At 42.3% G+C, this 12,459-nt stretch overlaps 1 protein-coding gene across 3 annotated transcripts in view; it reads right to left on the bottom strand.

The window, feature by feature from the left end:
• Nucleotides 1–11,323, bottom strand: part of sfpq (splicing factor proline/glutamine-rich) — a 51,813-nt gene extending 40,490 nt beyond the window's left edge. For all 3 annotated transcript variants that reach the window (XR_009651207.1, XM_060904736.1, XM_060904735.1), the window contains exons 1-4: nt 10,645–11,323; nt 2,013–2,201; nt 1,618–1,919; nt 1,191–1,286 (exon numbers count right to left, since the gene is read on the bottom strand). Coding sequence is in view for 2 of the 3 variants with exons in the window: in XM_060904736.1 (XP_060760719.1) it covers nt 1,191–1,286; nt 1,618–1,919; nt 2,013–2,201; nt 10,645–11,151 (1,094 nt within the window). In the remaining variant the exon portion in view is untranslated. The remainder of the gene's footprint in view (nt 1–1,190; nt 1,287–1,617; nt 1,920–2,012; nt 2,202–10,644) is intronic.
• Between the last annotated feature and the right edge of the window lie 1,136 nt (nt 11,324–12,459).

Here is a 12,459-nt window from a genome sequence, read left to right as displayed (position 1 = left end):
CTCACACCGCGTGTGCGGCATCTGCGCATGTCTCACACCGCGTGTGCGGCATCTGCGCATGTCTCACACCGCGTGTGCGGCATCTGCGCATGTCTCACACCGCGTGTGCAGTTGTCATAAAAATAAATAGCCGTGAATTGCGCATGGATTGGAAAAAGTCACTTGGACATTTAAAAACAACTCACTGGAATTTAAGACTTTATAATAATTCCGTGCAGAATAACACTTTGCCGTAACATCGTATTTAAGTAACTTTTCCGTACAAAATACAGCCAATCCGTACTAGTAGGCATCTCTGTTTTCCACATGCTCATTTATACAGAGACATTATAAGAGCTGCACATGCAGTACATTAAGGCCCAATCCCAATTCTAATTCCTACCCCTACCCCTCCCCCTTGAAACAGAGCTACAAGGGATAGGGCTTGAAATTCAACCCCTACGTATTGGGATAGCCCTTCAACGATCGCATACGTCATCGCGTACCTCCGTCAGCGTTTACGTTAGCAAAACGCGACCAAATGCGTCATTGGCTGCGACCAGCCGCTACAGTCAGAGCCAGAAATCTCTGCTGGCAGGGTGTGATTTGTTAACTAACACCACTGAATGGGAGATCTTTGGCGCTTCGTGCACCACATCCGACAGAATGAGGTGTCAGAACACTCATGTAAACAATAAAAGCTAGAATAACAGAACAAAACGTACGCAGTCAAGCAACCGAAAACAATACTCACTCCCAAAGCTTTTTAGCAGCAGCTTGGATTTCAGAAATCGCTGCTCATTCTCAGCTTGAAAGCGAATCAAGCGGCGTGTTTCCTCTGGATAACAACTTAAAACACGTAAATAATGGAGAAAATACATTTATGACAATCTTTCGCAGCGGGAACCGCCATCTTTCTGAAATCCGCATGGCATTGTGGGAAATCACTCAAACCCCTTCGTTCGGAGTCAGCTCCAGGAAAATCTCCGTTTGGAGGGGTACAGAAGCCCTACCCCTTCCCCTCCGCGTTAACTGGGATTGGGATACCCCTACCCCTTCACGTGAACGCGCAAAATGGAGGGGAAGAGCCAAGGGGTTGGTCCAAGGGCTGAAATGGGATTCGGCCTAAAACTCTGGGTCACACACGATCGCGTTCCAGATCTTACGTTCGGAACAGAACAAAGTGGAGAAACCTAGTTTCTGGAACTCACTTCTGATAATTTGGGTTCTTCTGGGCAAGCTTCTCTGGCAGACCGTCTTCATCATCATACTGTTCCATCAGCTCAACAACAACTGGACGAGGTGACCTGATGGTAGTAAAATAAAGTCAGACACACAAAAAAAAATAAATAAACCCACATTCTTCCAAAGCACTTATACTGCCAACTCTGCAGGTCAAAAACACTCCTGACCAGCTCCTTGCGTTCTAAACTGCTTAGATGTGTACATGGGCCTGTGTACGAATCTGATAAGCCAAGGGCATTTCAAAACACAGACTAACACTTTAACTAACCAAATTAGCCAACACAAAGCACGTTTGCTTCACATTGCCCCATTTATACACGAATCGGTGCCCTGCCGCTACTCGCATGATTTGCACTTGAAAAACAAGGCAATACCAGATTTAAGAAATCTTACGTAGTGAGCAGGAAGACCCCATCATTGCATCGGTCAAGAGCTTTTCGAGCTGCTGGCTTGGTAGCAAACTCGACTATGCCTTTTCCAACAGAGCGTCCACGGTCATCCACAACAACCACTGCCCTTTCAATCACTCCAAACTGGGAGAACGCTTCCTCGAGAAGCTCATTGGAGACGTATGGGGACAGATTACGGACACACAAAGCAGCTGAATGGGTAGCAAAGCGGACCCTGAGCGGTCTGCCTTTCATGGGTTTATCATCCAGCTCGGCCTTTGCAATCTCTGCTAAAGCACGCGACTCCTAAAATCAGAAGGGAGGGAAAAGACCACTGTTTTAGAGTTAAAATTCAGGTTTGATATTGCAAGATTAAGGCAAAAGAATGAGTAGTCTTACCAGCCTTATGAAGCCAAACCCTTTGCCTTGATTAATGAAGATTTCACTGGGCTCTCCAAACTTGATAAATAATTTTCTGAACTCGTCTTCGGTAATGTCGTTCGGCAAATTGCCGATAAACAGCCGGCATCGCTGAGTGTAAGTTTTCTCTCCAGGTTTGCGCAGCATTGCCAGGGATGCCTTCAATTCCTGAAAGTCAATTTCACATTGTTTCATTCTTGCACAGCAGTTCACTTTCAAACAAACGTGGACCCACTCAATTTTGAGAAACCTAAACTAATAGAGCTTTCAGTACAGCAGCTCCAAAAATATGAGCCCCCAGGAGAGGAAAAAAAAAAAAAAATTCCTCCACGTCTGAATTTAAAAATGTTGTGTTAACCTCAGCTTTGCCATCACTGTCTCGCTGTGTTGATGTTTGTTATCTATAAAAAAAGTCCTTGCATTTGATAGTCTAAGTTACATTTATCATTATCCTGTTCTTTCCAGCACAACAAGCATGCTAGTCAGAAGAGCGTTTCAAGTGCAACCCTTTCATTTACACGAAACCTGCAACGGATAACGTCACAGGCGCCCAAATTAAGGTCAAGCGTGAAAAAAAAAAAAAAATTAAACTTGGCTGCATAAAACCCAATGTCGTGACTTTCTTCTTTAAAAACACCAAAATTAGCATGCATTTCTCGTAACTGATACGAAATCCGCAATATTCCTGTGTTGCTCCGGGCTCATCGAACTAGCCGTAAGCCTCGCACAGAGCATGAATTCTCCAACGGTGATCGGCACACCATGATTTTGTGGAGGAGCAAGACTCTCGTACCAATGACCAGAGCAGGATTTCCAAATTAAGCCAGTATCTCACAGGGCTGCGACAGCTTCCAAACGTCATTTGCAAAAGTGTCTTGAAGCATTCGCGGGGTTTCTCAATTCCCTCGCATGAGTCGCAAAGTATCGCTCCTTCGTCGCTGAAATTTTGAACATGTTCAAAAAATTTGCGCGACAAAATTTCTCTCAAAATAGCTGCAAATGCGTCGCTGGTGTCGCAAAGCCGACAGGAAGTGCGAGTTCAGCCAGTATCTCACTGGGCTGCAACAGCCTGCGACTAGCTGGAGATAACAATAGCGATAAAATATGCGAAAAATCAATTCAGTGCGATTCCAAGTGAAAACTCGCATATTTTAATCGCAATTGCTGTCTCTCCAACTAGTCGCAGGCTGTTGCAGCCCAGTGAGATACTACCCTTGGGTAAAGCTTCTCTTTTATATCGTTTTATGGCGGTTGGCAAACAGCTTTTAGGTGCATTACCACCACCTTCTGGACTGGAGTGTGAACCAGAATGTTCGCTACCCTACTGTACTAAATTCTCCTAATAATTCCTGTATCATTTAAAAACAGCCCTATATCCCACATTATCCGACCTCAACTGCAATATCTCCGATACCTAGTATCATATGATTTATTCAGTCTTTTACCGGATTTAAAAGACAGGCCTTTCAATTACATGAAACCTGCGACGGATAACTTCGTAGGCACCCAAATTAAGGTAAAGCGCCCAAAATGCGCTACTAAAAGTTTACGTATTAAAAAATAAATAAAAAAGTTGATTAAATAAACTTGGCTGCATAAAACCCAACGTCTTGACTTTCTTCTTTAAAGACACCGAAATTAGCGAGAATTAGCATGCATTTGTCATAATTGATGTGAAATCCGCACCATTCCCATGTTATTCCAGGTTAACTGAACTAGCCGTAAGCCTCGCGCAGAGCACGAGTTCTCCATCAACTGCGATTGGCACGCCATGAATTCGTGGAGGAGCGAGACTCGCGTACCAACGACCAGAGCGGGATTCCCACATTCGGTAAAGCTTTTTATATCATTTCATGGCGGTTGGCAAACAGCTTTTAGGTGCATTACCACCACCTTCTAGACTGGAGTGTGAACCAGAATGTTCGCTACCCTACTGTACTAAATTCTCCTAATAATTCCTGTATCATTTAAAAACAGCCCTATATCCCACATTATCCGACCTCAACTGCAATATCTCTGATCCCTAGTATCATGATTACATCAGGTAAAAGAGCTATTTAGGACACAACTGTGTGTATTTAAGATACAACTTGCATCTTAAAGGAACAGTCCACCGCACTTCCATAATGAAATGCTCTTATCTGAATTGAGACGAGCTGCTCCGTACCTGTCCGAGCTTTGCGCGACCTCCCAGTCAGTCAGACGCGCTGTCACTCCTGTTAGCAATGTAGCTAGGCTCAGTATGGCCAATGGTATTTTTTGGGGCTGTAGTTAGATGCGACCAAACTCTTCCACATTTTTCCTGTTTACATAGGTTTATATGACCAGTGACATGAAACAAGTTCAGTTACACAAATTGAAACGTGGCGATTTTCTATGCTATGGAAAGTCCGCGCTATAATAACAGGCGTACTAACACCTTCTGCGCGCTTCGGCAGCGCATTGATATCTGAGCTCCGTTTGCTGTGAAGACTGTCGTTATCACTATACATGCTGGAAAATTAAATGCTATTTCAAATCCTTATTCACGGCTATAATGCAAATTGCTTTCTCCTCGGTATACAAGTGCACTTCCACGGCAGGAAAAAAAAAAAAGCTACATTTTGCTGCCTATGTAAACCCCTATTTATACAAATAGGAGTCATTCAGGATTCAACCATTGCTTTGCTCGGTGTTAGCAGTTACAGGTTTTTAGCTTTCTCCTGAAGTTTTTTTTTTTTAAATTTCTTCATCAGGGTAGTAAAACTCGCTTTCGCTGTGAAGACTGTCGTTATTGCTATACATGCTGTAAAATTAATGCTATTTTGAATCCTCATTCACGGTTGTAACGCAAATTGTTACCTCCTTGGTATACAAGCACACTTCCATGGCAGGGGAAAAAATAAATAAATAAATTTTGCCACCTATGTAGTCCCCTTTTTATACAAATAGGAGTCATTCAGGATTCAGCCATGTTTTTGCTCTGTGTTAGCAGTCACAGGTTTTTAGCTTTCTCCTGAAAAAAATTTTTTTTATTTCTTCTTCCTCAGGGTAGTAAAACTTGCTCCCGCTGTCAAGACTGACGATATTGCTCATGCGAAAATAAATGTTGACAAAAACTGCTAGAGTGCTTTTCGTTGTTGTGAACGAGCAAAGGTCTGTAACTGGATCACCAGCCAATCAGAACGCAGGATTTGATGGAAACCGGACCAATTATGGTAATTGCATCAGAAACATTCTAAATCATTACAGTTATAGTAATACATGAATTTATTTTAAGGTGGCAGTTCTTAGGTTCAGATCCCTTTGTGATCAACAGGAGGTCATGATGATCGATTCTCTTCATTGGATTGCATAACATGGAGCAAACCACTGGTCATATTTTCATGCACATTTTTGTTACAACATGACTTGATCAGAGATAATTAAGGGATCCGTGTAGATTTTCAATCTATAACAAAACAGTTTAACCTGCATGTTGAACTTTAAGGTGAAATTTCAAATGTGTATTAGGGTGGTCCCGAAATGTATGGGAAAATTTTTTTTTTACCAAAACATTCCGACCACCCTACCATTTTTTTTTTTTTTACATAGGCTAAAAGAAGGCAACAAGCAAAATTTCAGAAAAATTGGTTAATATTTAGAGGTGCCACACGAGGTTGCAAATCGGGTTAAGCCATTCACATTAAGCCTAGGTCACAACCGGACGTACGATTTTTTGGCCGTGTGATTTTTGGCGTTTCCCAAATCGCTGCTTTTTTTGTTCATGGACAAAGACGAACGTTGGCTGTAAGTTTGTCTTGCAACCTGAAAAAAACGTAAGCACCCGTAGAGTTTGTTTGACATGACAAAGAACCTCTGCGGCCGGTCTACGGCTCGAAAATCAGCACATTACACGCGCGCCCTCCGTGCGTTTTTTGCGCGTAGACCCGCCGTAGGAGCACGTACGGCCGGTTGTGACCGAGGCTTTAGTTGGTGCGTAGACTGTTGCAGAGAAGATCTCAAACCCCCAAAAAGTCACAGTTCTACACGGAATATGCCACGTCTATGAAAAAGAGGCAGGAAGAGTTTATAGACTGATCAAAGGTTAACTTTCATGCACTAAGGGGTTCTTAAACAATGAGCGCTGATCGTAATATGCTGATGAAGTTGTGAATGTTTTTCTTTCTATGTTTTTCAGATGGCTAGCAACAGTAATACAAGTAGTACCGGTGGTGCAAAGCACAAAACCAGAAAGGACAATTATGTCTGGTTAATTGGTCCCACTTCCAAGGAACTGTCTGGGAGAAAGCTTCCTTCTGCTAGGGAAGTCCTTCGTGTGTTCTTTTATCTCCACAAGATACCATAATACCAAAGGGTTTAGAAAATCACAGACAAGCAATAGCTATTGTTACTTTGAACACAGGAAGTTATTACTGTATTGTTTGTATTAATATGAAACAGTTAATAAGCCACATTATTTTATATTGTGTCGAGTGAAAACTTTAATGGCTTTGTGGCACCTCTAAACATTGTTCAATCTTAACCAAATTTCACACAATAACTTCTTTTAGGCAATGTAAAAAAAAAAAAAAAAAAAAGGTGGTCATAATCCTAAAAAAAAAAAAAAAATTTTGGGACCACCCTAACGTGTATAGACCCCTTGCACTGACATCACCCGAAACCGGAAGTAAATAAACCCTGCACCATATTGGAAGACCAACAAACTCGTGATTAGGGGGAAATAACGGCAGCGGTACGTGAACCCATGAGAATAAAGTGGAGTGGCAAACAACTTACACAAATCTGAGCTGTTTTATTTACGATTTATTGGCCCAACAGTAGACTTGAAAGAAACCTGTGTGAGACTTGGCAAAAAACTGTGGATATAATGGATAAGTCTGTGCATGATCTGTGGACATGGCAGATTATTTCAAAACCCCGGAAGCAATATGTTGAGAAACTGACTGATTGATGGTTTTGTCCCTTGGCTGCACTTATTATAGCCAACCACTGACACATTTAGTGTGTCTAATGACTAGGGTGTTTGTTAGAATTTCATGCACTTGGTTCATCAAACAACCTACAATGGCAAACTTTTGTGCTGTGTTAGGGTGTTCTAACAAAGCTGATGGGAAAGGTGAAAAGAAGTCTTTCTACAGAATACCAGCTATGATTGAGGTGGTGTTTACATTAGACTGTATCAGCGGATCATCAGATTAACGTTTTTAAAACGATTCGCGTGCACACAGCAACGCCAATACACGGATACGCTCGGCTCCGCAGGCATCCTGCGCTCCAAATCACTCCGCCCTGAACAGCGAGTGCCCTCTGGAGGGTGCGCACTCCGGCCCTGCGCAGCTCACAGAGCGCGCGAGCAGTGATTTGGGACAAACAGCAGGAAGTGAAAGTCCACGCCGTTTTTCAGCAGTCGCGTCACATAACCAACGCCAGCGAATCAGGAAGGTGGATGTCACAATGACGTTGTCCAATGACGACGTCAGCTAGAGCTCAGCACAGCGTATCCTCGTTCCTCAATGTTTGCACAGCACCAGATCAGGTACGTAATGGATTGAATATGTGGGCCCTGACGGATTCAAGTTGTTCCGCCTGTGGAGTCGTTTCCCGGCGTTTTAATGTGAACGGACAGTGCATCCGCAACGAAAACGAGACGGATACAGTCTAATGTAAACACCACCTGAGACACAAGGGGAGCAAACCAAGGAGCTTTCTGCCAGGAGACAGAGAGAGTATTTAGCTGCTTTATGCAGAGCTGATCTGAATACTTCAAATCTACAACAGTACAGAATATGTTCAGACCATTTTGTTACTGGTAAGTCACTAGGCTAGAGTGTTGTAGAACATTTTTTTAATATTTACTGAATAAAAACATCCTTAATTTTAATCACGTGTTATACATTTCATTTCTTTTGTTTTAATTTTCCTCCCTCCAACCCTCTTTGGATTTTAAATATATAGTTCTCCCCCCCATGTCCAAATAATTCAAAGATGTATAAATAAAAACATAAGTAGTAGATTAAAAATAAATTTCATTTAACCTGCACTATGTATGTACTTGAGGTTTTCCAATATGGCGCCCTAACAAAATCTCGCGGTATGGTGACGTCACGCGATAGCCCTCTATGGACCCTTTTCAGTCACGTGACCTTCGTAAACGCGACCGCCATTTTGGACATGTAGTGGACTTCGGCTCAAATCGGTTTGAATGCGAGGAAGGCGACAAACATAAAAGAAAAAGGAGCGAGATGCAGAAAACTGTATTTAGTAGTTTACTGTAATTATGATCGGGCAGCTATTTACACCGGATCCAGTGTAAATAGCTGCCGGAGCCAACGTCCGGCCGGGCTGCGGCCGCCGGCTCTGGCCGGGCCATGAGCGAGCGCGCTCCGGAACCTCGGACGTTGGCTCCGGCGGCTATTTACACTGGATCCGGTGTAAATAGCTGCCAGATCATAATTACAGTAAACTAGAATGGAATGTTAACAGCAATGTAATGCCTTTTCTGGCTAATTTTATTCGTCTTACCTCCAACAAAGAGGTCACTACACAAGCGCTGGTATGCCGCTATCCATCTTCTCCGTCGGTCAGCATCTACCGGGATCCGATAAAATGATAACCCTTGCCTTGTTTGTTGATGGTTACTACATCCAGGTGCACAACAACATAGTGGCATGATGGAAGTCTTGCTGAAAATAAACACTTTCTTTGCTGCCGTTCCTCAATGCTGGCTGTGGTAAACTACTGGTAGTACATGTCCAAAACGGCGGCCGCGTTTGTCGTGACGTCACGTGAAAAGGGTCCATACATGAATACTATCTAGATCACTACACATGTTCAGAACCTATGTTGGGGAAAAATATGGACCCTTCCTAATAGATACCTACTGGTTAACAAAGTTATAGAAATTTCTTTTAAAATCATTCATCGTTGCTATCCTGTCAAAACATTCTTAGTGAGGTTCATTAAAGACATTGATGCATCCTGTACTTTCTGTAACGTGCACCCAGAGACTGTCTTCCACTTATTCTGGACTTGTGAACACACTCGGAATCTACGGCAAGGCGTTTGTCGTTTTATTTTGGACCATATTCATGAGACCTTTGTACTATGTTGGCACAATGTATTGTTTGGATTTATAGATCAGAGAGAATTGGACAGTGAATTTTTTCTTGCTAATCTCATTATATTGCTGGCCAAATTTTATATCCAATAAATGTAAGGTGTTGAAAATCAGACCCTCTTTTTGTACATTCAAAAAAGAAATTGAATTCTACATAAAAACAATATCAACCCCTCCCAATAAGAAAGCCATTAAAACATTAAGTATGTGCTCCAAATTTCATGCATTTTTGTAATTTATACACGTGTATACATTTTTTTTTTTACACGTTTGCACCATTTATAGTTTGTGTGTTTTGTTTACAGTAACCCCTGGCGTTGTATATCCGCATTTCATGTTTGTTTGTTCTGTTCATCTCATCTCATTATCTCTAGCCGCTTGGTTTAAATTAAAAAAAAAAAACAACAACTATCTAGATCAGAAATCACCGAAACACTGGTAAAAAAAAAATCTATCCCATAATCATGAAAATGCACCCGAGAGCATCTATTTTCAGCCAACATTAACGTTATTATACCCACTGCTCGTCTTTTTGGGTCAGACACAGTTCACTCGTTGAGTATTTAGCATTTGTTCAGCTCAACAAAATGGCTGCCAGAGCATCACCACAGCCAAACTCCAAATGGCTCCCCTTTGGCCACAGAGTGCACTACACCAGTTAGACCGGACATTACTGACACACACACACACAGAAGTGGCCCATTTGAGATTCGACCTAAACCTCGAACTCAAAAACAAAGGTGGTTCGCGACCCTGTTCACTCTCTCCTAAAAATACACAATAAAAAACCCTCCCGAGTTATTTGTACACGCTTGCAAAGTCATATCAAGCATTTAAACTCTGTCCAGAACTAATAAAAACATGAAAAGCTTTCTGGAAGTCTAAAACTAAAGCGTTTTTAAAAGATACAAGTTACAGTTTAAGCAACTGGCGAAAAAAAAAAACCCCACACATTACAGTACTTAACCAGCTAGCTAGCAACAAATTAGCTAGTATTACATAACTAGCAAAAAAAAAAAATTCCTGTTAGAACCGGTTAAAGAGGAAAATATCCCAGTTAACAAACTAAAGATAACTGAACAATTCCTTCTAGACTCTTTTCTTAAAACTATGGTTATTTATATTTATATTTCATTAGCCGCGTAGTTAGCACGGTTAGCTAGCTCCTTTGTTCAGTTCAACAAAATGGCCGCGCAACAGAGTAAACAGGATGGCCGAAGCCCAAATGGATACCCATCAGCCATGCAGTGCACTACATAGACCGCACTTGCCATTACTCTAATAAGTAAAGAGTAGGGAAGAGTGACGTATTTGAAATTCAGCCTAAAACCAAGTGCTCATGAAACTGGAGGAGGAAAAGAAAAAAAAAAAAGCTTAGCGATCTGGGCTGTGGTATTTACACACCGTATAAAACGCGTGTTAGTCAGCCAAGAGATGTAATAAAGAACGGAAATTACTACAAAAATTAATAAAAATACAGCACAAACACGGCCGATTTATTTATTTACTTACCTGTGTTTCGGCGCCATGAGCTGCACGGGATGTCTGGCCTTCGGTGTTAGGAGAAGGAGGAGGAGGAGGCTTTTGCTGATTTTTTCTGGGTTGACTGTGTGGTGTTGAGGTTTCTGGTCTGGTGTTAACGCTTTTCGGCGGAGGTGACTGAACCGGAGGTTGTTGAGCCGGAGGCGGTTGGCTCTGTTGTTGTTGTTGCTGCTGCTGTTGTGGTGGTGGTGCCGGGGCCTTGTTCTGTGCATCAGGCTGCTGCGGAGGTGGAGATTTCATCTCGGGCTTGGAAGGGACATTAGATCCCTCCGGTTTCTGCGGAGTAGCCTGGTTCACTTGATTGGGCTTATAACCACCACCACCACCACCAGCAGGCTGGGGACCGCGGTTCTGAAATGACTGCTGCGGATTATTATTTCGAAAATTTGGGGTTCCCATTCCGCCCCGCATTCCTCCTCCTCCTCCTCGGCCTCGCTGCTGAAATCCTCCGCGGTTCCTGAAACGGTCACGAGACATGGTTAAATCGTGATAAAGCTTCAATGAAAACTCGACTCACTAATCCCTAAACGCGACTACAGAGCTGAAATTCCCTTCGACAAAGAACAGACTACTCTCTTGTTCTCTCTGAACCCGTTACACAAAATGGTCGCCGAACTCGTCTAACAAAAGGCTTCAAGTACTTCTGTGCAGTGATGTGACGTTACTTCCGGGCGAAAGACCGGAAATCACGCCCCCTAACGTCTCTCATTGGCTACGCAGTTCATTTCGACAGTGATGTGACGTTGATTCCGGGCGAAAGACCGGAAATCACGCCCCCTAACGTCTCTCATTGGCTACGCAGGTCATTTCAACGGAACTGTGCTGTTGAACAGGCCATTTCAAAGATTATTTTTATTGTCAATTCATTATATCGTCGCTGTCGTTATATTTGTAAAACAGATATGGAAACGACAGAGCACCTGTTTTACAAATGTGAAATTGTCCAAAGTTTGTGGAAATCTCTCCATGATTTAATATCGTCCAGCTCCAGAAATATTGACTCCTGGTCCTTTCAAAATATTCAAATGGGAGTAAAGATAAGAAAACTGAGTTTTTGGTGAATAATCTCATTATTTTTACAAAATATTACATACACAAGTGTCGATATGCCAAATCCATGGCCTGCTTTTAAGAATGAACTGTCCTTGTTACAAAAATGTCTGAAAAAATATTCAGACCAGTTGAATGTGTACAGTATATTTGCATGGGGATTGTTTATATATTATATAACAATCCCCATGCAAATATACTGTACACATTCATAGCAGAAGTTAACCTTTCATAAACCCCTTGTTTTTTTTTTCCATTTTACATATATTGTATATATATGTATTCGATAAGTTTTCTTTTCAGATTATATTTTCAGAGGAGGTGTGATTTTATGTTGTAATATAAAATAATTCTGTTTATGTTTGAATTTAATTAAAAAAATTTATATCGTCGCTGTCAGTTCAAAACCTGCTATGTGACAATTTAGGTCAAATTGGGTTCTCTATGGGCGGCACGGTGGTGTAGTGGTTAGTGCTGTCGCCTCACAGCAAGAAGGTCCGGGTTCGATCCCTGTGGCCGGCGAGAGCCTTTCTGTGCGGAGTTTGCATGTTCTCCCCGTGTCCGCGTGGGGGTGCTCCGGTTTCCCCCACAGTCCAAAGACATGCAGGTTAGGTTAACTGGTGACTCTAAATTGACTGTAGGTGTGAATGTGAGTGTGAATGGTTGTCTGTGTCTATTGCCGTTTTTCCACTACAAACGCGGCTGAGTCGGGCTGAGCCGTGCCGGGCTGAGTCG

The sequence above is a fragment of the Neoarius graeffei genome, chromosome 22, assembly GCF_027579695.1.
Source record: "Neoarius graeffei isolate fNeoGra1 chromosome 22, fNeoGra1.pri, whole genome shotgun sequence".
In the NCBI taxonomy this organism is placed as follows: Eukaryota; Metazoa; Chordata; class Actinopteri; order Siluriformes; family Ariidae; genus Neoarius; species Neoarius graeffei.
Note: the sequence above shows the minus strand (reverse complement) of the source record. Positions and strands in the feature narration are given on the sequence as shown.